This window comes from Carcharhinus amblyrhynchos, chromosome 5 (genome assembly GCF_965287045.1).
Source record: "Carcharhinus amblyrhynchos chromosome 5, sCarAmb.v2.hapA, whole genome shotgun sequence".
In the NCBI taxonomy this organism is placed as follows: domain Eukaryota; kingdom Metazoa; phylum Chordata; class Chondrichthyes; order Carcharhiniformes; family Carcharhinidae; genus Carcharhinus; species Carcharhinus amblyrhynchos.
Window position 1 is genome coordinate 61973538 of NC_137328.1, and position 26196 is coordinate 61999733.

Here is a 26196-nt window from a genome sequence, read left to right on the forward strand (position 1 = left end):
AACAGCTGGGGTCCAAGTACTGATCCCTTCCATACCCCATTAGTCACAGCCTGCCAATGCATGAATGCTCCATTTATTCCCACTCTGAGACTACAATCTAGCATCTGTGTTGAGCACGAGCACAAATCCAATAATAGTCTCTAAATCTCGTGGGAGGCTAAAATGAGATTTGCACTAGTGAGGTCTCAAAATGAGATCTCCCCCACCCAAACTAGTGAACCCTGCCCTCAGAAAGATCGTGAGTCTGATTTGCATAAATTAACATTATATTTGCGAGCTTGATGCCACTACTTCCACTCTCATCCTAACTGCCCACACAGACAGTGTTACATCACTACTGATGTTCAAAAACAATAGCAGTGACCATGTCAGGGGTGCACAGGTAAGTACAGTTCCTGGGTGGTGAGGGACATGCCCAAGCATTAACCCCAGCACCCTGTTGGTGCCAGGGAGCCCGCTGGGAAGCTCCATTGTGGGGGTTCTCCACATGTACGGGGTGTGGGGGTGGTTGTTCTTCATCATGGTGGTCTCGATGTAAGTGTGTGGGGGGGGCGGTGGTTTGCGGTGTCCGTGGGGGATCTTGATTTCTGTGGTGGAGATCTTTGTGTCCATGGGAGGTTTCAGTGTCTGTGGGGAACTTTTATTTAAATTGGCAATCAGGACATCCTTTAAAAAGGTGCTTTAATCTTGGGATTCCAGACCTTGCCAGTTTGCTTAGGTGTCGCCCCTCTTGTTTACTGTGTGAATCTTGCTTCCACGTTGAAACTGCACAGAGTACTGTTCAATATGGTGAAAAAAGCTGGCTGTGGAGCCCGCAGTGTAAGTGAAATGCCAGAAAGTGGTGACAGGCCTCTGATTATTCAACCTCCAGCACACACACCAGCTGAGGAGCCTGAGAGCACATACTGCTCCTGAACATGGGAGGATTGTGCATTCAGGGAACTTACTGATCTTTCAGTGAGACTCAGAGTCATAGCGATATTGTGGACGTGCCAGCACTGACACACAGTTTCTCGTGTATGTGAGATTGAACATTTTTTTTTATCTCACTCTCTTTTGTCCTTGCAGGAGAAAAGGTTCACAATGCCAGAGAAAGGGCTGTGACAAACAGGAAGAGTGCATCATCAGCACACTCAGACTGAAGTGGAAGAGAAAGTCATGGAGATCGAATGGTGTCCTTACAGAAGCAAGTTGGAGAAGGAGAGATGGGCATTCCCGTGGGGAAAGTGAAAAGATACTGCAATCAATAGATAAAGGGGGTAGAATGGATGCGTCCCCAATAGACAGCATGCCAAAGACTCAGCAGCGTTGGTCAACCTCAACACTGTCAGAGAGTGGTATGATCTCTTCTTGTGTCTCCCACAGGTTCTCATAAGGAGGGGTAATGGCTGAATCCTGCCACAGCACCAGGACATCCACAAGGAGCAGAGCCACTGTCAAATTTTACAAGCACAGCCTCCCCCCGTGCAGATAGCCAATGTCTGAGGCCATCCCCAAGGAGAATGGGGATTATTGGACACTTTTATCATCATCCTCCAAAGACTCACTGACCGAAGGACAATCTATGCAGCAGGGCCCAGTGAGTGTAAAAAAGTAATGAGGTGGGTGAAAGGATGCAAAGGGAGTCAGTGAGATCCCTGGACTGATTGGCATCATCCATTGGTAGTAAGACTGGATTAATTCCAAGTTATGCCTTGGAGGAACGTGTTCTCACATGCAGCTCAAAGTGAACTGACCATGCCATTTCCTCTCAGGTAGGAGGAGCTCAGCTGAGAAATGCCTGGATCCTTGACATCAACTGCATCCTGACGAGATCCTTGAGTCCAACCCCGGTTCAGGCCTCCTCACTGTCTTGTATCTTCCTCCTCCTCATCATCTTCCTCCTCCACCTTGTCTTTCCTACTCATAGTCCTCTTCCTCCTCCTTCTCACCTTTATGTTCATTTTCCTCTTCTTCCTCATCAGCTTCCCCCTCCTGTCTGATGCATACTAAAGTATGTTTATCTTTGCTTCTGTAACTTGTATAATTCACTTAAAATGATCAAAAGCAAAATACTGAAGATGATGCAAATACAATCATTAAGTATGCTGATGAGGGGTGGTGTTGTGTCTTCATGAACAGACCTCTATATTGTCCAATACCTCCTCCCAAAAAGGATCGTTTACCTCCAGTCTACCCTTCTTTCTGCTATCAGTTCTGCTTGACTAGTGTTCTTATTGACAAATTTGCACCCCTATAGATCTATACCTTGGTGAATGAAAAACCCAGGATCCTTACTTTTCTTTTGTGCCAAACAAACATTTTCCATCACCTTCTTAATTTTCCATAAAGTCCATTCTTCTAAAGAGACAGATTTGTATTCATATAATGCATGAGAATATTAGCTTGGATTATATGAAGTAGAGCTTGAATCTCTGACTGTAAAGTCGGCATAGTGGTTAGCATTGCTGCCTCACAGCGCCAGGGATCTGGCTTCAATTCCTGGCTTGGGTTATTGTCTGTGAGAAGTCTGCACGGGTTTCCTCCGGCTGCTCCGGTTTCCTCTCACTGTCTGAGACACATGCTGGTGAGGTGCATTAGCCTTTTTTCTTATTCATTCGTGGGACTTGGGTGTCACTGGCTGGCTAGTATTTATTGCCCATCCCTTGTTGCCGTTGGAGGGCAGTTGAGAGTCAACCACATTGCTGAGCCTTTGGAGTCACACGTAGGCCAGACCAAGCAAGGACGGTGGATTTCCTTTCCTAAAGGACATTAGTAAACCAGATCGGTTTTTCCGACAATTGACAATGGTTTCATGGTCATCAATTCTTAATTCCAGATATTATTTTATTGAATTTAAGTTCCATCATCTGCCATGGTGAGATTTGAACTCAGGCCCTCAGAACTTTAGCTGAGTTTCTGGATTAAAAGTCTAGAAATAATATCACCAGGCCATCGCCTTTCCTATGCTAATTTCGTGCTAAATTCTCCCTCAATATTTCTGAACAGGCGCCAGAGTGTGGCAACTCGGGGATTTTCACAGTAACTTCATTGCAGTGTTACTTGAAGCCTACTTGTGACACTAATAAATAAATTTTAAAAAACTTTAAATCTTAAACTTACCATCACAGGTTTTACAGCTAGGGTGGCACCGTTCACAAGTCTGTTCCCATTTATTTTCATAGTATCGTTCTGGACATGAGTGATAGCATCTGTTCTGTGACTTCATCAGGAAATGATCATTCTCACAGCTCAGACATTCTGCGTCATCTGGGCCCCAACATTCTTTACAACTTGCGTGACACTTCTGACAAACTCTATTTGATTCATTTGCAAAATACCTAAAACAAATGATGGCTGGCAGTAAGTGTCTTGTTTACAACATAGAAAGCAGTTTTATTCATTTTAAAATATTTTATTTCAAGGGCCTGGAGTGAAAGTGCTCAGATCAAACCACTGGCAAATGGCAGCTTTTGAAAAAATTAGCATCTCAAATTTGCTTTTAACCTTCTTGAGTCTTTTTTTGCTTAATAATGAGTTAATGAAACAAACTGCTTAACTCCTGAAGAAGTGTAACGAGTCACTATCAGCTGATAAAACTAATAGAAAGCATTTTCATCAATACTTAAACATTCAACAGTAAGTCACTCTCCTGAGGATGAAATTAAATATGTAACTATCTACTCCCTATTGGAGAAAAGACAGATTCTCATAGCAGCAAAACATATGGGAGGGCTTTAAAAATAGACAAGAATTATAATGAGCAAAATTGCACACAGAATTAAAACATCTTTAAAAATTGAATCAAATAAGTAAATCCCATAATGTATGTGTTGATCAGTAAGCTGTAACTACACAAGTAAATCCAAGGAATGGGACCACTTTACAGCAGCTAATTGAAGCATAGAATCCCTACATTGTGGAAGGAGGCCATTCAGTTCATCGAGCCTGCAGCAACTACTATCTCACCCAGGCCCTATCCCTGTTACGCCATGTATTACCCTGCTAGACTTCCTGACACTAAGGGGCAATTTCGTATGGCTAATCCATCTAACTCACATATTTTTGCTACACCAAGTAACAACAGTTACGTAATATTAAGGGTATGATCATAATATAGCTGTGTCCTGGCCAAGCTTATACTAAAATTAGAGCAAACTATCTGCACAAAGTGGAGTTGTGAAACCAAAAATTACCTGCATCATGACAACATGTGAGAAACTGAAGCAGCCATGTCATTAACACTTTCAGAATCAGTGAAGCTCAGAAATTTCAATACAAGTTACAGCATGGACAATAATGAATAAAAATTGACACAAATAATTGTAAAGTTACAAGCATGGAATTGGTGCTGGGGGTGAAAAGAAAGAAAAAGAAAAGAGGAAAAGGAAAGGGGAATGGGAAAGGGGAATGGGAAAGGAGAATGGGAAGCAAGGGAGACAGCAATGTGATAATGACCAAATATTCTTTTTGGGGATGCTAGTTAAGGGATAATTATTGACCAGGATATTGCACATAACTCCCCCGCAGTTCTTCAAAGTAGTGCTTTGGGTTATTTCACATCCATCAGAGCAGGCAGATCGGTACTCAATTTAATATCATATCTGAAAGACACCAATACTTTTTGTATTTATGTAGTCTCTATGAATGTCCCAGGCCATATAAGGAGATGTTGGGACATACCAAATGGTCAAAGAGACAGGTTTTAAGCCCTGTCTTAAAGAAAGAAAATGAGGTAGAGGAGAAGGGTGGGAATTCCAGAGCTTGGGGTCTCAGCAACTGAAGGCCTGGTCACCAATGGTGCAGCTATTATAATAGGGAATGCAGAATTGGTCAGAATTGAGTGTGCAGGTACCTCAGAGGGTTGTGGTGCTGAAAAAGATTACACAGAGAGGATGGGGCATGGCCATGGAGTGAATTGAAAGTAAGGATGAGAATTTTAAAATCGAAATGTTGCTTGGCTGGGAGCCAATGTGGATCAGTGAGTACAGCGGTGATAGAAGAGGATGCTGTGAGTTAAGAGAGAAGCAGCAGAGCTTTGATGACCCTATGTTTAAGAGGGTAGAGTGTGGGAGACCAGCCTGGCGTGTGTTGGAATATTTGAGTCTAGCGATAACAAAGGAATGATAAGTGTTTTCATAACAGATGAGCTGGGTCAAGGCAAAGTCAAGAAATGATACAGAGGTGAGAATAAATCGTTTTAGTAATATCACAGATAGGAGGATGAAAGATCATCTCAGGGTCAAATGCGACACAAAATTTTCAAAAAAACTGTCTTTATCTCAGACGGTTATCAGCAAGAGGGATGGAGTTCATATTGAGTCAATGGAGTTTGGATCAAGGACCAAAAACTTCAGTCTCTCAGAAATTTAGCAGAAGTTGAGAGAGGTGATGGTATAGTTGCAGTAGTTACCGTCAGTGTACATGTGAAAACGAACACTGTGTCAGTGAAGGGCAACTTGTAGGTGAGAAACAGGTGAGTGACAAGGATAGATCCTTGGGAAATAACAAAGTTAGCACTTTGGGAGCAGAGAAGCCAAAGGAAGTGTTTCTCTGGCTATAATTTGAAAATGTAATAATATGAGAACAGTGGCAATCAGAGATTTATCTGAGAAAGATGGTGACCGTGCCTTCACTTACCTGGGCACTAAGCTGTGGAGAACTCTCCCTACCTCTCTATCGCATTTTCCTCCTTTAGGATACTCTTTAAAACCTATGTCTTTGATCAAGCTTTTGGTCATCTGACCTAATATCTGCTTATGAGGATAAGTGTTGTACTTCATTTTATAATGCTCCTGTGAAGTACCCATTTTACTCTGCTAAAGACATTATATAAATACATATTGTTATTGTTGTTGATTCACTGGTAGAAAGCAAGTGCTGTACCAATAATTTTAATGATTTTTATTGGTACAGTTAAAACAGAAACAAATTAATCCAAATTTACTTCCAATCAATTGTCCTTTTTCTCTAATATGTAGGAATAAATAATACAACAGAGTCCATGTTTTAGATCTCCTATCTAACTATTTCATCTCCAACTGCGTCCTCATTGTATCTATTAGATCCTCAAAATTACTGGATTGGAGGTGGCATAAATTGGGGTTTCTCCCACAAGGATAGGATTTAGGGCAAGTTGAAAACCCAGTGGGCTTCCATCCCATTTGTACAAATAATTTACGCACTGCTGGGTCCACGTAAATGGAGGAATATTAACATACTGATAGAATATCATCCTTGTTATAAACTTTGATTTCTGCCTATACAAACCAGGTATGCTAGCTAGGACCAGCTGATCCAGACAGAAACATGGGCAAGTCAGAGTTTATACATTTTTGCAACAAGAAAAAACATAGAAGCATTTTCTAAATGATAAGAAATTCAGAACTACAAAAGTAAAAGGGTTTGGAAGTTGAAGTATATATAAATCATTAAAAGTTAGTATATGGGTACAAAAATCAACTACAAAGGCTAATAAAATGTTGGTCTTTATCTAAAAGGGTTTAAAATACAAAAGGAAGGAAGGTTTGCACCAGTTGTATGGAACCTTGGCCAGCCCAATCTGGATATTGCATTCAGTTTTGGTATGCACATATTAGGAGGGAAATATTGGCCTTGAAAGGATTGTTGCATAGATTCTTCAAATACCAAGACTTAGAGAGATAAAATACAAGACAGGTTGCATAAATTTGGTTGAATTTTTTTGAATATAGAAAATTGAGCGGTGATATGATCAAAGTCTTTAAAACATTTGACGGATTTGAGTGAAAAGTATCAGGCCAATGAACCATTACTTTTTGTCAAGTCTCAGGAAAAGGAATAACATTGTGTTTATAAGTTCTTCACTGTAACTGCTGATAGCCTCCGATAAACCTTTCGGTTCACTTAATTATCTACACGAAATGCTGCCAACAGCTTTCTGAAACTCAAGAATATAACATTATCTACATTCTCTTCACGTTACATGAGAATAATCATTTCAAAAAATCCTCTTCTGCATCCACACTAAGAATTCCTTTGACACATTATTCTTTCCCAAGTGTACACGCACTAAAATTATTTGAAAACTTTCCTACAGCTGATGTTCCGTTTATTGCCCTACAGTTTCCAGTAATGCATTTTTCAGATGTTTTTGTCAAATAGGTTCCCTCAATCCTACAGTAAAATTCATTACAAACAACATTTTCTTGGTTTCCATTTTTACCACAATTATTTTTAAATAAACTATATTAAACTGAGTGAAATGCAAAGTCACAAATTTCATACTATACATTTTAAAGGGTGAACATTTCAAGCATTTTTAACAGACCCTGTCATATTCTCTGGCACTCAAAAGAAAAACATCAAATTTAATTCCTCAATCTTTCAGTCCCTGCAGTTCAACTTCCAGTCAAATAACTTTAATTTGATATTTGGCACTTACCCAGATCCACATGTCTTGACACACATCAGTTTCAGTCTATACCAGTCTGCTTTACAGGTAAGGCACTGTGTGCTAGACCTCCCAATACACGTTTCACAGCTTTTGTGACAAGCAAAGCAGTGTTGTCTGCTCTCCTCTGCGTAATACCCAGCTGGACAAGTATTGACACATGTCCTATCTAATTGAAAGATAAATGGTGACAATAATTAATATAACATCATAGAATAAAATAAAATGTTAAAACATGGAACACCTTTACCGTGTTGTAGTGCAAAAAATTTAAGAAGCATGTTGTAAAACATGTCAAGATTAACCATTTTTCAACATGATCCTTTGTAAGTGTCAAATCTCACTGGGAATGCACATCTAATGGAGTAAATCATGAAAACATTTGACAAATTGAATGTTAAATAATTATCAGTAACAGCAGTTTCAAAACAACTCTTTCTTCTATAGCCAACTTTTGAGTGCTTTTGTATTAATGAAACAACTTCATGTGTGTCATTATTGGGTTGAATTCAGTGAGAGTGATGAGAGGCCTCACCAGGGGTGAATCTGTAGTAGACCCATGTTGCTTCCCTGGGGGAGGCCCGACAAAATGGATTGTCCAACAGGGTACTGATTTACAACCCCAGATTTGGTGCAGGTAAAATGATTTGTATCTTGAACAATTTGCATGAATATCTTCCTTATTTCTGGTACACAGAACAATCAATTTTTGAGAAAATTTAGGAGTGAAATTTAAGATAAAAACAAGTGAAGTTAATTGTAACTTCAAATAAAAAGATGTATTGGTGTTTCCTTTCCAAAGTGCACGCACTAAAGTAGGTTACATTGTTAAAATTAAATGAAGGATCTGTGCTCCAAAAAGATTTAGAAGAAAAATCATTATTAACTTCTAGCTATCTCGAAGACTGAAACAAGGATTACAATACCATTCAAAAAGAAAACTATATTGTGTTGTTTTCCAAAGGCTGGAGCTTAAAAGCCTAAAGCATACTTACTGAGTAAAAAGTAATTGTGAGTGCAGCTAAGACAGTCGTGCTCGGTGGGCCCAGAACAGCGGTGGCATTTTTTGTGACAGGGCTTACAGATATTGTCCATGTACATATTTAGGCTACAGTCCTTGTGCATTACACAGTGCCCCTGGCTGTCCTTCCACATTCCTTCTCCACAATGAACGCAGTCTGTAGAATAGGGTCCCTTGCAGGTCCTACATGTTTGATGACACTCTACAATTAAAAGAAAAGCACTAAGTTGTTTATTCTGAACAAGTACATGAATCGGATGGGAATAGAGGGATATGGTCCCCGGAAGAGTAGGGGGTTTTAGTTCACTGGGGCAGCATGGACATTGACAATTTGTGATGGTGAAATTAAGAATTACAAAATACACATGATTTAGTACAAGGGATGCAAATTTGTTCTTTGTTTTCTTGTTAATTTTTTGTGGTTGTAAATTTAAATAATTACAAAGCCATATTTGAAATCAATGAATCTCCCCTGATTGTCATATTATGGTGCTTCCCAGGCATCCCAGTAAGGAATATTCTACAGTCAGGAACTAACAAACCTTATCCATCTAATTTGTATCCTCCCCAATCCAAACTGATCAACAATACCAACAAAATTAGCATACATGTAAGATCACTCATTTCCCCACTGAGAAAAGACATGTAATCAACTACATAGTCAAAAATCAGGGGGCTTAAATTCAACATCATTTTGTCTGCTTTGTCAGCCTAAATTAAGCCCAGTGGTAACTAATTTATCAGAGCAGACTGCTCTGCCAGAGCATACAAGAGCTTTTGGGCCACTGCTAAATTGGACAGGGGCTCTTTTAAGCTGGTCATCATTGCCCTATTAAAAACAGGCTCCTATGCCCATTTCAAGCTCAGGTCATTGAATTTCTTTGGGTTAATTGCTTTTGATATGCAAGCTTCAAATTGCTTTTCCATATTTTGAGCAGTCTAAGGAGTTTGCTCAAAAAAGATTGCAATATCACAGAATTATAGAACCATAGAAATTTATAACTGAGAAGGAGATCATTCAGCCCATTGTGTTTATGCTGGATGGAAAACAGCTACCCAGCTAAATCCCACTTTCTACCTTTATGCCCATAGCCCTCAAGGTTATGGCACTTTGACTGCACAGTATATTTTAAAAGTGATTTGATTTTTGTCCCTGGGTGAAAAAATTCTTGTCAACTTTCCTCTACTTCTTCCACCAATGACTTTAAATATATGATCCCCACATGTTGATGTATCTGCTAAGGGAAATAGGTCCTCTCCTCTCCACTCTATTTAAGCCTATCATTATTTGAAACATGTTATTTAAATTGTATCTCAGTCACCTCCAAAGAAAACAGGAAATCCAATCTTTTCTCATAAGTAAAATCCTCCATTCTGATGGCACCTTGCTACCCTCTCTACTGCGATCACATTTGTCCTTTAATGTGATCTGAATGGTCCACAGTACATTAGTTAAGTCCTGAATAGTGTAATGTATAGATGTAGCATACCCTCCCTGCTCTTATACTCTTTGTCTTGGCTAATGAAGGAAGCTACCTTATGTTCCTTCTTAAATGCCTTATCAATGTGTCCTGCTGCCTTCAGAGATACACATGTTCTTCTTTCCCTATACTCTTTGCAGTATGCTACCATTTATTCTCCTGCCTGATTTGCCCTCACTAAATGCATAATCTTAAACTTCAAAAAAAATGCTATTTGTGTTGTTGATGGGACAAGGAGTGCTTCTCCCGGCTTCACAATTAGCTATAGGTCACCTTGGCCCACCTTGTTTTCCATCATCATCTCCTTGCCCCAGACTCACCTGCAGTCCTTTGCTGTGCCCAATATGGCTTGCTCGACAGGCAAGTTGCATCAAGGTGCCTGATTGACGTTTGCAGCTCCCCTGAATAAATTATGATAAGGTCTGTGAATGAGTTTAGAATGGTCCTTAACCTCTCCATGTCAGTGTAATGGTGGTGTGCACCACTGGAATCAAAGCCAATTTGTGTTGTTTATTAATTTAGGCCCCCGGATGTCTTCAATGGAATCACATCATTGTGATGATATGATAGTAATTCAGAGGGAGTTCCAACCCAAAAGGTAATAATGGGGTAAAATGTATGTATTTGCAAATTATCCTTGATGGACCACAATTTGAGTTATGTCTTGTCTTGAGAAAATGTGTTGATTTTATAGCGAGTGGAACATTCAAGATGCAGATAGGATATAGTGGCCCCCTAGTAAAACTAGTAATAATGACATTCCACAATATTCCACAAATGTTAAAGGAATCACATGCTAATTTGTGACTAGACACTTCAAAAATGCTGTGCCAATGCATCCTTTGGATTCTTAAAATTTTGCTCAACTTCTATTATTATTGGAACATATGGAGCTTACCCTGGCAAACGTTATTTCCCTTTTCGATGTAAGTTCCTTCAGGGCAGGATTTCAAGCACTGCCCATCATGCATAACCAAAGAAGGATTGGTGCACTGTTCACAGTCATCGAAGCCTGGACCGTCACACACTGAGCATTGAGGATGGCATGACGTACATGTAAAAGTCTGAGTGTTTTGAAAGAATCCTGGGGGACAGTTTTGGAGGCAAGCACCCTTGTGAAAGAAAAAGTGTTTGCTGCATTCTGTAAAAGCCAAACACATCATTAATTTCCATAGAAGTCACAGTGTCATGGCATCTCAATAAACTAACTTGTGCAGCAATCAAAACTATGTATCCAAATACGTAACTAGAATTTGCCATGATTTATACAAGGTAATGTTATAAGCAAAGGAAGGCAGGAACAAAGTTTGGTAATTCAATACCAAACCTACTCTGCATAGGTTTGCAGTGGGCACACTTGATTCCCACATACCAGAAAAATCGTGCCCACATTGGGAGGGGATTTTACAGCCTCACTCATCCGAGACAGTAAAATCCTTCTCACAGTCACGGACCTGTCCAATGTCCGTCCCTCACCCGTTCCGATTACCGTGGTAGGTGGGGTGGTAAAATTCTGCCCATTATTTGTTATTGCCAATGGTCACTTATTATTGTGTTTGATATAAAAGCAATTCAGTGAATTTTAGCTGGGTAAAATATATGTGTTTACAAATTATCCTGGATGGACCTCAAGTTCAGAACTCAGTATTGAGAAAAACCACGGGAATTGGAGAGGGCAAAGGACTGACCACGGAAAGGTCCATTGACCGCAGATGGGATTTTATGGTTTTGGGATGAGCGAGACTGTAAAATTCTGCCAGGTGTTTATTTTACAGCAACTATTTGGCAACTGGTAACACACACTAGAGAATTTTCCTTCCAAATCCTTAACTCTGTGCTTTAGATTCTGTCTTAGCACAACCCTAAGAATGCCTTTGCAGGTAATTTCCAAACTCAGCTGTTGCTGGAAAGTATTCCTTGCTCATTGCAAAACTCACCTGCTCCGTTATTCCGTTGATTTCAGTAATATAAAAATTATAGAAGTATAACAATGGGTGGGTGAGTCACCTCAACATGTTAGAAAAGTTGAAAGTTGAACTCTACATGAACATAAGAACATAATAAATAGGAGCAGGAGTAGGCCATCTAACCCTTCGAGCCTGCCCCGCCATTCAATAAGATCATGGCTGATCTGAAGTGGATCAGTTCCACTTTCCCCTTTCTCCCCATAACCCTTAATTCCCTTGTCTATCAGCCCCCTCCTCCAGATCATCTATGTAAATGGTAAACAGTTGAGGCCCCAGCACCGATCCCTGGGGCACTCCACTGGTCACCAACTGCCAACCAGAAAAGCACCCATTGATTCCAACTCTCTGCTTCCTGTTAGACAACTAATCCTTAATCCACACTAACACCTTAGTCCCAACTCCATGCACCCTAACCTTTTGTGAGGCACCTTATCAAAAGCCTCCTGGAAATTATCAAACGCCTTCTGGAAGTGGCACATATGTTAAGAAACACAATGCATATATGACCTGATACAATGATGGAAACGTGATGGACCTTCTTCCTTATCAAAATGCTGTCAGAAAATCAAGGAATTTCAGTCCATGATTTTCCAGTAAGAATGGCCGGCCAGAAAGTAGATTCTAGGTTTAATGAAGAGTTCTGCAGAATAAAATTGGTCTGGACTTTTTGGAGGGGTCTCCCTCTGAAGAGGTAGATCTAGCAACTACAGGACATTAGTAGACCTGCAATCAGAGGTCTTCTGATGGGGGCACCCCCACTTCCCCAACCCTGTCTGAGATCTTGGCCCAGACATTTTTGAACATCACGCATGCCAAGTCAATCCTCCCCCCAGCTTAGAAATTGAGACTGGGTGGGAAACAACCGTAAATGGTGAACCACAGTGCCATGCTGCCTATTGCTGCTCTCATTCTCCCAAATCTTGGTAGAAAGAGTTCTCATGGATTCTTAGAAGCAATTCTCCTATCAAAGTCTATTTCTGTGGCAATGTATTCATGGTCCTTGTATTCAGGTAGAAATGTTGATTAGCTATTGCCGAGATTCCAACTCTCTTTTATTTTGGTTGTAAGCAAACAGTAAAGCACAACTGTTCATAACCTCACATTTCTAATACTTTGCTGGGACTTAGTAGAGTCAGTGCCTACCTACTATACTATCTCCAATAATGCCAATAAAACAATAAGTCAGGTAATTTTAGGCTGGAACATTTTTACCTCTGGTGTTCACCAAGGATCTATTCTTGCACCCCCCCCCCCCCCCCGCTTCTATTTCTCATTTACATGCTGCCTCTTGGTGACATCATCCAAAGGCCCAAAATTAGTTTTCACATGTACGCACTCATCCCTACCCCACCACAGCCTCTTTCCACTCCTCCAATGTTGGTAAATTATCAGACTGCTTTTGCAACATACAGTGCTGATTGAGCAGAAATTTCCTCCAATTAAATATTGGGATAACTGAAGCCATCATTTTCAGTCCCTACTACAAATTCCATTCCCTAACCATCAACTCCATCTCTCTTGCTGGCAACAAATTGAAATTAAACCAGTCTGATCACAACCTTAGTGCCATTTTGATCATGAGATGAGCATCCAATCTCATGTTGGTGCCATCACTAAAACTGTCTATTTCCATCTTCATGACATTGTTCTACCTCCTGCTGTCTCAGCTCATCTGCTGTTGAAACCCTCATTCATTCCTTCATTATCTTGCAGTAAATCCAATTCCCCTATTACTTCTTTGCTTGCTGACCTACACTGGCCCCAGGTGAAGCAATACCTTGAGTTTAAAATTCTCATCCTTGTTGTCAAATTCCACCTGGTTTTCCTCCTCCCTATCTCTGTAAACTCCTCCAGCCTATCACCATCTGAGATATCTGCACTCCTCTAATTCTAGCCTTTTAATGCATCCCAATTTTAATTGCTCCACTACTCATGGCAGTGTCCTCAGCTGCCTAGGCCTGAAAACCTGGAATACCTTCCTACACCTCTCCACTTCACTACCTCACTTTCCTCCTTTAAGATATTCCTTGAAACCTTCCTCTTTGACCAAACATTATAAGTTGCTTGGTGCCAAACTTTGTTTTATAATGATATTATGAATGGCTGTAGGATGTTGAATTACAGTAAAGGTGACATATAAATTGTCATTGGGCTATTGTTGTTGCAGAGCACTCTGTGCTGAAGTTTGAATTGAGAAGTATGTGAAGGAATCATAGAATCATTGAATCTCTACAATGCAGGAGGAGGCTATTTGGCCCATTGAGTCTGCACCCACTCACTAATAGAATACCTTACCCACATTTGTGTGTGTGAAACCACACACAAATTTACCATGGCTAATCCATCTAACCTACACATCTTTGGACTGTGTGGGAGGAAACAGGAGCACCCAGAGGAAACCCACGCGGACATGGAGAGAACATGCAAACTCCACACAGACAGTCATTAAGGCCAAAATTAATTAAACTCAGGTTCGTGGTGTTGTGAGGCAGCATGGCTAATCACTGTGCCACCTTACCATCTCAGTGCCACGGTGTTGCCCCATGGAGGTCAGGTGCAATTTCTCAAATACTGATACATCAATCTAACCCTGATATGGGAATGGTTGATGCTGATGTTGGTTATAAAAAATGGGAAAATATCCAAATTATCAGGATTAATGTTCCCCAGAAAGGATAAATAAGAAAAAAGGCAAAGGCAAAAAATTATAACTTGTAAGATGCTATCCTGACAAAAGAAGTGTTTTGATAAGGAAGAAAGTCTAACATTGTTTCATCATCATATCAAGGTACTTATGCAAAGTTCCTCTTATCAGAAATGACTATGCGACTTATAAGGTCCACTTTCAACTTTGTTAAATGGCTGCTGAGCTGGTGAGGTGAATCACCCATCCATCATAAATCATGCCCAATTTTTATACTTTTGAAACCAATGGAAGATAAAACAGGTGGTTTGGCAATGAGTGAGTCATACTTTCTGGCAGGAACTGATTTTGGAAATTGTTGGGGGTTGTGCTAAGAGAGAATCTAAAGAGACGGAGTTAAGGAGTTGGAAGCAAAACTCTCAATTGTGTGTTACCAGCTGCCGAACAGTGGAGATTAGATGGAGAGGCAGGTTTTTAAACTGTTCAAAGAGAAATGCAAGAACAATAGAGAAACAATATAGAATGATTGAAATTGTCCCAAGATAGATTGGAATGAAGATCACAGATTGAAGATAGGCTAGCTAATAGGAAAAAGAGGCTTGACATGAATAGATACTTTTCCAGTTGGCAGGATATGACAAGTGGTCTGCTACAGCAATCATTGCCGGAGCCACAACATTTTACAATTTATTATAAATTACTTTGATGAAGGGGCTAAAAATAATGGGCGATTAGAAGATTGGGAAAGATTTAAAAAACTACAAAGAATGACTAAGAAAGTGATAAAGAAAGGAAAGATAAGAGTATGAAGCTAAACTAGCTCTAAATATAAAAATGATAGTAAAAGATTTTACAAATATATAAAGAAGAAGAGACTGGTTAGAGTGAATGTTGGCCCCCTTGAAGGACGAGAGGGGGGATTTAGCAGTGGGTAACGAGGAAATGGCTGAGGCTTTAAGTAAGTTTTTTATGTTGGTCTTCATGGAGGAGGACATAAATAGCTTGCTGGATATTAAAGATAGAAGGATGGTAGGAGATAAGGTTCTTAATGTGATTACTGTCACTAGACAGGTAGTGCTTGATAGACTAACGGGACTGAACGTAGACAAGTCCCCAGGACCAGATGGAATGCATCCCAGGGTTCTGAAAGAAATGGCAGAGGTGATAGCAGATGCCTTAGTAATTATTTATCAAAATTCGCTGGACTCTGGGGAAGTGCCGGAAGATTGGAAAATGGCTAATGTTATTCTGCTGTTTAAAAAAGGTAGCAGACAAAAGGCAGGGAATTATGGGCCAGTTAGTTTAATGTCCGTAGTTGGGAAAATGCTAGAATCCGTCATCAAAGAAGAAATAGCGAGGCACCTAGAAAAGAATGGCTTGATCGAGCAGATGCAGCATGGATTCATTAAGGGGAAGTCGTGTTTAACGAATTTATTGGATTTCTATGAGGATGTGGCTAGTGCGGTAGACAGAGGGGAACCGGTGGATATGGTGTTTTTAGATTTCCAAGAGGCGTTTGATAAGGTGCCTCCCAAAAGTTGCTGCAAAAGGCTATGGTGCACGGAGTTGGGGGTAAGGTGTTAGCGTGGATAGAGGATTGGTTGTCTAATAGGAAGCAGAGAGTTGGTATCAATGGGTGCTGTTCTGGTTGGCAAATGGTGACTAGTGGAGTGCCGCAGGGATCAGTGCTGGGGCTCAACTGTTTACTATTTACATAGATGATCTGGAAGAGGGGGCTGAGTGTAGGGTAACAAAATTTGCTGATGACATGAAGATGAGTGGAAAAGCAAATTGCGTGGAAGGTGTGGAAAGTCTGCAGAGAGATCTGGATAGGCTGAGTGAGTGGGTGAGGATGTGGCAGATGGAGTATAATGTTAGCAAATGTGAGGTTATCCACTTTGGTAGAAATAATAGTAGGAGAGATTATTACTTAAAAGGCGAAAAGCTGCAGCATGCTACGGTACAGAGGGACCTGGGTGTTCTTGTGCAGAAATGACAAAGCCCCAGTCTGCAGGTGCAGCAGGTGATCAAGAAGGCGAATGGAATGTCGGCCTTTTATAGCGAGGGGGATAGAATATAAAAGCAGGGAGGTCTTGCTGCAACAGTACAGGGCACTGGTGAGGCCGCAACTGGAGTACTGTGTGCAGTTTTGGTCACAGCATTTGTGGAAGGATATATTGGCCTTGGAGGGAGTGCAGAGAAGGTTCGCTAGGCTGATACCGGAGATGAGGGGGTTAGCCTATGAGGAGAGATTGAATAGACTGGGTCTGTACTCATTGGAGTTTACAAGGCTGAGGGGGGATCTTATAGAGACATATAAGATAATGAAGGGGATAGATAGGATAGAGGTAGAGAGATTCTTCTGGCTTAGAAAGGATAGCAGAACTAGAGGGCACAGCCTCAAAATAAGTGGGGGTGGGGGGGTGGCAGATTAGAACAGAGTTGAGGAGGAACTTCTTCACTCAAAGGGTGGTGAGTCTCTGGAATTCTTTGCCCATTGAAGTGGTGGAGGCTACCTCGCTAAATATATTTAAGTCACGGGTAGATAGATTTCTGATCGATAAGGGAATTAAGGGTTATGGGGAAAAAAGCAGGAAAGTGGAACTGATCCACTTGAGATCAGCCATGATCTTGATGAGTGGCGGGGCAGGCTCAAAGGGCTAGATGGCCTACTCCTGCTCCTATTTCTTATGTTCTTATGATTGAAGGTACGGTTTCTAAATTTGCAAATGACACAAAGATAGGTAGGAAAGTAAATTGTGAAAAGGATCCATAGATAGGGACATAGATAGGTTTGTTGAGTGGGCAAATAACTGGCAAATGAAGTATAATGTGGGCAAATGTGAAATTGTCAATTCTGGCAGGAAAAATAAAAAAGAACAAAAAACAAAGAAAATTACAGCACAGGAACAGGTACTTCAGCCCTCCAAGCCTGTGCTGACCATGTTGCCCGAATTAACTAAAACCTCTACCTTTCCAGGGATCATATCCATCCATTCCCATCCCATTCCTGTATTTGTCAAGTCATCCCTTAAAAGTCACTACCAAATGTTACGCCGTTGTTTAAGAAGGGTGCCAGGCAAAAGGCGGGGAATTATAGGCCGGTTAGTTTAACGTCTGTGGTAGGTAAAATGTTAGAATCCGTCATTAAGGAGGAAATTGCGAGGCATCTTGAAGGGAATTGCTTGATAGGGCGGACGCAACACGGTTTCATTAAAGGGAAGTCGTGTCTGACAAATTTACTGGAGTTCTATGAGGATGTGTCTAGGGCAGTGGATAGAGGAGAGCCGGTGGATGTGGTCTTTCTGGATTTTCAGAAGGCGTTTGACAAGGTACCTCACAAGAGGTTATTGCAGAAGGTCAGGGGACATGGAGTTGGGGGTAGGGTGTTAGCGTGGATAGAGGATTGGTTGTCAAATAGGAGGCAGAGAGTGGGGGTCAATGGGTGCTATTCGGATTGGCGGTTGGTGACTAGTGGGGTGCCCCAGGGGTCGGTGCTGGGGCCTCAGCTATTTACCATTTATATAGATGATCTGGAGGAGGGAACCGAGTGCAGGGTGTCGAAATTTGCTGATGACACCAAGATTGGGGGAAAGGCAAATTGTGCGGAGGGTGTGGAGAGTCTGCAGAAGGATCTAGATAGGCTGGGCGAATGGGCCAGGAAATGGCAAATGGAATTTAATGTTGGCAAGTGTGAGGTGGTCCACTTTGGTAGGAAGAATGGTAGGAAGGACTATTACTTACGTGGCAAAAAACTGCAGCAGGCGACGGTGCAGAGGGACCTCGGGGTCCTTGTGCATGAGTCGCAAAAACCCAGCTTGCAGGTGCAGCAGGTGGTCAGGAAGGCAAATGGGATGCTGGCCTTCATAGCGAGGGGGATTGAATATAGAAGTAGGGAGGTCTTGCTGCAGCTGTATAGGGCATTGGTGAGGCCGCAGCTGGAGTACTGTGTGCAGTTTTGGGCGCCGCACCTGCGCAAGGATATTTTGGCCCTGGAGGGAGTGCAGAGGAGGTTTACTAGGCTGATACCGGAGTTGAGGGGATTGAGCTATGAGGAGAGGCTGAATAAACTAGGCTTGTACTCGTTAGAGTTTAGAAGAATGAGGGGAGATCTCATTGAGACGTATAAGATGATGAATGGGATGGATAGGATAGAGGTGGAGAGACTCTTCCCGCTCAAAAAAGACAGTAGGACTAGGGGGCACAGCCTCAAGATAAAGGGGAGGCGGTTTAGAACGGAGTTGAGGAGGAACTTCTTCACTCAAAGGGTGGTGAATCTCTGGAATTCTCTGCCCGTTGAAGTGGTGGAGGCTGCCTCGCTAAATATTTTTAAGAAGCGGGTTGATGGGTTCTTGATAAGAGAGGGGATTAAGGGTTATGGGGAGAGGGCGGGAAAGTGGAACTGAGCCACAACAGATCAGCCATGATCTTATTGAATGGCGGGGCAGGCTCGAAGGGCTAGATGGCCTACTCCTGCTCCTATTTCTTATGTTCTTATGTTCTTATATATCTGCTTCCACCACTTCCCTTGGACACGGGTCCCAGGCAACCACTACTCTCTGTGTAAAAAAATCTGCCTCATATATCACCTTTAAACATTGCCTCTCACACCTTGGTGTCCCCTAGTAATTGACTTTCCACCTTGGGAAAAAGCTTTTGACTATCCACTCTGTCCATGCCTCTCATAATAGAGGTATGCAAGAACTATAGAGAAGCTTATTATCTAAGTGGTGAGAGATTGCACGGTGGCACAGTGGTTAGCACTGTTGTCTCACAACGCCAGGAACCCAAGTTTGATTCTGGCCATGTAGACACGGGGATAACATACAAACTCCACACAGATAGGTAACTATCTGTGTGGAGTTTGTATGTTATCCCCGTGTCTACATGGGTTTCCTCCAAGCACTCCAGTGTCCTCCCACAGCCCAAAGATATGTAGGTTAGGTGGAATGGCCATGCTAAATGTAATTTATCGTGGAGAAATGTGAAGCAAAGTATTTTGGGTGATAAAAATACGAAACATAGGAATGCACATTTAATGTAAAACAGTGAAAGGTGTGGAGGATTAGAGAGATCTGCTACTACAAAACAATACCCCTTGAAAACTATGTGCAGGTGCGTGAAGACATACTATAAATATTTTACTTTTAGAAACAGGACAAAGGGCAGAGGTTATGATAAAAGAATTGCATTATACAGATTTAAGAGATTAGTTGGAATTCTTTATGAAATAAACTACTGGAGCACAGAATGCTTGGGAATAATTGAAGTATAAACCATTGCATCTTTTAAAGGAAAAATGGCTAAACATTTGAAACAAAGGATACAGTGGGGAATAAAGCATAACAATGGGATACAATTTTAAATCATTCTTGCAAATAGCTATCGCAGATAGAATAGGACAACTAGGTTACTACTGTATTGTAAATCTTGATGGTTATTCGATGTGTTAACTAGCAAATGAAAAACATCAGCCAGATTTTTTATCATGATGTTTGCGCTCATTTAAAGAAAACATAAAGAAAAAGACCACAGATGCACTATCTTTAAAATGCAGATTGTGCACCCCCACCTGTACAAGTATGTTCATTGCAAGCTTCACAGTTTGCAGGGCAGCGTTCGCAAAATCCTCGGGCACTGGCATAGTGTTTCCTGGAACATTGCTCTTGACAACTGTTGTTATCCAGTAGGTAAGGCTTGATGCAGGATTGGCAGTTTGTAGCAGTAGTTTCACAACTCTCACATGTATCATCACACTTTGCACAGTGATTATGTGTACTTATAAAATATCCCCTGACAAAGTAAGAAATCATTGCTTAGATATACAATCTAGGATCAGAAGGTATAATTCAAGTCAAATATCAACTAAGCTCAACAAATCACGGTGCATGTTGTCACTCCTCAAACTATTTTAACATTCAAATCTAAAGAGAAATTACTGAAAATAATAGCTCTTGAGCAGGCTGGAATATCAGAATTGCTTTCGGGCTGCAGTGAGGACAGCAACACCAATACAAAAAGGATACGTGTCTCAGAGTCATTGTAGAAATGGTTTAGGTGGACTGTGGGCCCCATTTTTTCCTACTTCAACCATTTGGCATAGTTTTGATAGGTGCTTGGAACAAAGATGTTGTTGCTATTACAGAGACTTGGTGAAGGGAAGGACAGGATTGGCAGCTTAACATTTCAGGATACAAATGTTTCAAATAGGATAGAGTGGTATATAAAAGGGGTGGGGGAATTACATGACTGGTTAAGGAGAATGCCACAGCTGTACTGCAGGAGAACACCTCGGAGGGCTCATACGGCGAGGCAATATGGGTAGAGCTCAGGAATAGGAAGGGTGTAGTCACAATGTTGGGGGTTTATCATAGACCACCCAACGGCCAGCGGGAGATAGAGGAACAGATATGTAGGCAGATTTTGGCAACATGTAAAAGTAAGAGGGTTGTTGTGGTGGGAGATTTTAACTTCCCTTATGTCGACTGAGACTCACTTAGTGCTAGCAATGTGTGTGGGGCAGAGTTTGTAAGGAGCATCCAGGTGGGCTTCTTGAAGCAGTATGTAGATAGTCCAACTAGGAAAGAGGCTGTACTTGACCTAATATTGGGAATGAGCCCGGCTAGATGACATTTCAGTAGGGGAGCAGTTCGGGGATAGTGATCACAATTCAGTAAGCTTTAAGGTTCTGATGGATAAAGATAAGTGTGGTCCTCAAATGAAGGTGCTAAATTGGAGGAAGGTTAATTACAACAATTTTAGGCAGGAACTGAAGAATGTAGATTGGGGGCAGATGTTTTAGGGTAAATCAACATCTGGCATGTGGGAGGCTTTCAAATGTAAGCTGATAGAGATTCAGGACACATTCCTGTAAGGATGAAGGATAATCATGGCAAGTTTTGGGAACCTTAGATAATGAGAGATATTGGAGCCTAGCCAAAGAGAAAAAGGAAGCATTAGTCGAAGCTAGGAGGCTGGGAACACATGAAGCAAATGTGGAATACAAGGAAAGTAAAAAAAACTTAAGCAAGGAGTAAGGAGGGCTAAAAGGGGTCATGAAGAATTATTGGTGAGCAGAATTAAGGAAAATACAAAGGCTTTTTATACATATGTAAAGACCAAGTGGGTCACGAGGGAGGGGGTTAGCTCACTCAAGGACAAGGGAGAGAATTTATGCGTGGAACCAGAGGATATAGGTGAGGTATTAAATGATACTTTACATCAGTACTCACAAAAGAGAAGGACTTGGTGGATGATGAGGCTGGGAAAGGGTGTGCAGATAGTTTAAGTCATGTTGAGATCCAGAAGGAGGTGGTATTGGGGTTCTTAAGAAACATTAAGATAGACAAGTCCCCAGGGCCTGATGGGATATACCCCAGAATACTGCAAGAAGCAAGGGAAGAAATTGCTAGGGCCTTGAGAAAAATCTTTGTATCCTCGCTGGCTACAGAGGAGGTCCCAAAGGATTGGAGAATAGCCAATGTTGTTCCTTTGTTTAAGAAGGGTAGCAAGAATAATCCAGGTAATTACCGGCCAGTGAGCCTGATGTCAGTGGTAGGGAAATTATTGGAGAGGATTCTTTGAGACAGGATTTACTCCCACTTGGAAATAACTGGACATATTAGCGAGAGGCAACATGGTTTTGTGAAGGGGAGGTCGTGCCTCACTAACTAGTTCGAGTAACAAAGATGACTAATTACAATGGGGTAGTGGATGTTACCTACATGGACTTCAGTAAGGCCTTTGACAAGGTCCTTCATGGCAGTAGGTGAAGTTGCATGGGATCAGAGTGGATACAGAACTAGCTCAATCATAGAAGACAGAGGATAGCAGTGGAAGGGTGCGTTTCTGAATGGAGGGCTGTGACAAGTGGCTTTCCTCAGGGATCAGTGCTGGGACCTTTGCTGTTTGTAATATATATAAATGATTTGGAGGAAAATGTAACTGGTTTGATTAGTAAGTTTGCAGAAGATATAAAGGTTGGTGCATTTGCGGATAGCGATGAGGACCATCAGAGGATACAGCAAGATATAGATCGGTTGGAGACTTGAGTGGAAAGATGGCAGATGGAGTTTAGTCCAGACAAAGGTGAGGTGACGCATTTTGGAAGATCTAATACAGATAGGAAATATACAGTAGAACCCTTAAGAGTATTGATAGGCAGAGGGATCTAGGTGTACAGGTACACAGGTCACTGAAAGTGGCAACACAAGTAGAGAAGGTAATCAAGAAAGCATACAGTATGCTTGCCTTCATCGGCAGAACATTGGTTTAAAAATTGGCAAGTCACATTGTAGCTTTAAAGAACCATATTAGGTCGCACTTGAATATAGTGTTCAATTTTGATTGCCACACTTCTAGAAGGATGTGGAGACTTTGGAGAGGGTTCAGAAAAGATTTACAGGATATTGCCATGTATGGAGGACATTAGCTATGAGGAGAGGTTGGAGAAACTTGGTTTGTTCTCATTGGAATGATGGAGGTTGAGGGGCAACCTGATAGAAGTTTATGAGATTACGAGAGACATGGACAGAGTGGATGGTCAGAAGCTTTTTCCCAGGGTGGAAGCATCAATTACTAGGGGGCATAGGTTAATGTGCGAGGGGCAAGGTTGAAAGGAGAGGTATGAGGGAAGTATTTTTTATACAGATAGTAGTGGGTGCCTGGAAATTGCTACCTGGGGAGGTAGTGGAAGCAGATACATTAGTGGCTTTTAAGGGTTGACAAGTACATTAATAGATGGGAATAGAGGGATACGGTCCCCAGAAGGGTAGGAGGTTTTAATTCAGTAAGGCAACATGGTCGGTGCAGGCTTGGAGGGCCAAAGGTCTATTCCTGTGCTGTAATTTTCATTGTTCTTTGAAGATAATACTTTCTGATTAAGGATCCACCGAGCTGTCAATATTCAGAAAACCCTGGATTGTAAGATTTTAAGTTGTGAACCATATACTTGGAGGTGCAGTTTCACACCAGAACATAGTTCAAAGTGATCAGCTGCATCCACCAAGTAGGCTGAAGTGGATAATTACAAAGGCACATGAATAATTTGCTATTCTGCAGATGATTAGCTAAATTTCATGTGATTATATTTCATATTTATAAAGCAACAACATGTCAGAAATGTGAATAGCAAACAAAATATCTCAATAAAACAGAAACCAATTCAATCAAATTAACCAAAACATGTTGTCAACATTTTTATCTGCTACTCAGTCACATTTTTACTTTGATATCAATCAGTCAGTTGAAGTGAGGCAACAATTACAGCTCTGTCTACAGCTGTCAGGGGTCTCTGCAAAAGAACATGTGGACGATCTCCCAGGATACAGCAGAATTATTTTTTTCAAGAATTTGAAGAATTTGAATTTGAAGAATGCAAGAATTTGATGCAGTTTATAGCCACTGTACTCCTTTTGTAATTAGTTATTTTCATATGTCATATGTTTAAACTATTGGCTTTCAGTTTTTCAGCCAGACAAACTGAATTATTGAATTTGATCCCAAAATACAAAGAAAGACCCTAAAATCCAAAAAGGAAATCAACCTATTCAGCTGTTTTGGAAGTGCTCTTGGTCAGAGACCAACATTAACAGATATTTTTCAGTTGCCAGCTTTTTGAGAATACATTAGTTGGATTTGAGATCATTCATCAACCATTGCTAGTTTTAAAAGATGGCATTTCTTTCATTGACATTCAATCTTACGCTTGGCAAAAGTGGTAAGTGCACATATTATACAGATCTTCATGCCTCATGCCCACTGCCTTCAAAATTCCTAATTCAAAAATCTAGTCAAGTATGATCTTACTACTCTGGATTCCACAGCTCAAGTATGGGTCTCCCTGTGACTCCTGCACAGGGCTTAAAACATGAGAAAATACTTAGGTTTCCTGTAGCTTGCTGCCCCGAATTCAAACTGCAACCAAACTGATTACTTCCTGAACTCCAACTGCAACAAGATTACTGCCCTTCTTTGAGGATTACTGCATATTTCTTCCTTTTCCAGCTGAACAAATCTTCCAGTCACTCATTTTTCCCCTTTCCAACTTTGTCTTGCAATACTTCCTCCCAAATGCAGGGTGTGTCATGGATTGGGTATTTACGCTATTTTAGGTGTATGTCTAGCTTTATCTCTTGACTTTCAAAAAGCAGCAAGCTACATAAGTGTGGTATTTTTAAAGGATAGGCTTGCAGACCACGAAGGTACAAACAAACAAGAACTTTATTGGAAAGATATTTACTCTACGGGCTATTAGGATAGACTGCTTATTTGCCCAAGAAAACAACTGATGATATCAGTGTCATGTGACTGGATTCTTACCATTCCAACCAGGAACAAACATGAAGGTACAGCACTTTCCTTCCCCCTTATATCAGAGTTTCCTGCAATGTAATACTATATAACAATTTACAACATGAATAATTAAGAAGCACAATAGTCAAGAGGTTAGATGTTTTGCAGGATTGCGATTTGTTGGTTGTCAAATGCAGATAAATGCAGATGCTCAGGCATCTCTTTATTGTGTTTTTGGTTGAGTTTGGGCATCATCCATAATTGTCTCGACTGTATGATTGGAGATTTACTCAATGTCAAAGTGTTTTCAGTTGAGGTACCATCTTCCACAGTTGTTTCTGCTATTGTCAAGTTCTCTGGGATGTTTAGGTCTTCTCTTGGTATAGTTTGTTACAGATTCTTGGTTAACTCAGTCTCTGGCAAACTAGTTCCAGTTGCTAAAAGTTGGTCAGCATGTCTTCTCCACACTACATTATCCTGAATTTGAAAAGTGTTTGTGACTGGTCCTGTCTGTGCTAAGACAATGGCAAGTATCCACTTCTTACTGAGGTATAGTACCTTGCGAACAATTCCTGACCCTTCTGTAAAACACAATAATTCGCCCTAAAACTTTGCTGTTTCCTCTGAACAATTTCTCGTGCCTTACACTGCTTTAGCAAATTGGGCACTGTGCATAACTGATGTTTTATCATGAGAAATGCTGGAAAACTTTGAGTTTTCAAGTGTGTTGTATTCCTGGAAGTCATTAGGAATTGGTTTAGTTGTTCAGACAATGAGCCTTGCTCACAAGTTACTTTCAATGTATGCTTCATTGTCTGAACAAACCTTTCAGCCAGCCCATTTGTGGTAGGATAATAAGGAGCGGATCGGATGTGTTGGTTTTCATTCTCCTTTTGATAATTTATGAATTCTTGTGAAATGAAACCTGGCCCATTGTCACTCACAGGTTGCTCAGGGTAACTGAAACTTGCAAACATCTCACTCAGTCTTTCTGTTGTTCTCTCTGAAGATGTAATCTTCATAATGGTGACTTCAGGCTATTTTGAGTATGTATCGATCCACAATGAAAAACATTTGTCCTAAAAATGATCCGGCATAATTTATATGAACTCTTTGCCATGGTCCTTCGGGTCATTCCCATGGAAGTAATGGCGCTAGTGGTGGCAGGTTTCAAACTAATGCACCAACCGAACACATACGACCCTCTCCTCGATTTTGCTATTGAGGTCTGGTCATCTCCTTCATCCTTACTATACCACAATGACCTTCATACAGTTGGTATAGTAGCATTTCCTTAATAATTTTGGAATGATGGCCTTCATTCAGCAGAGGAAACAATTAGCTTGCACGGATAGTTCAAGTCTTCAGATAATAAATGG

General features: G+C 41.0%; 1 protein-coding gene across 1 annotated transcript in view; it reads right to left on the reverse strand.

The window, feature by feature from the left end:
• pcsk5b (proprotein convertase subtilisin/kexin type 5b) overlaps positions 1–26196 on the reverse strand; it is a 338718-nt gene that overhangs the window by 6123 nt on the left and 306399 nt on the right. The window contains exons 30-35 of the mRNA XM_080188893.1: positions 20097–20317; positions 10812–11054; positions 10234–10314; positions 8407–8634; positions 7403–7580; positions 3103–3320 (exon numbers count right to left, since the gene is read on the reverse strand). Of these exons, the coding sequence (XP_080045019.1) occupies positions 3103–3320; positions 7403–7580; positions 8407–8634; positions 10234–10314; positions 10812–11054; positions 20097–20317 (1169 nt within the window). The remainder of the gene's footprint in view (positions 1–3102; positions 3321–7402; positions 7581–8406; positions 8635–10233; positions 10315–10811; positions 11055–20096; positions 20318–26196) is intronic.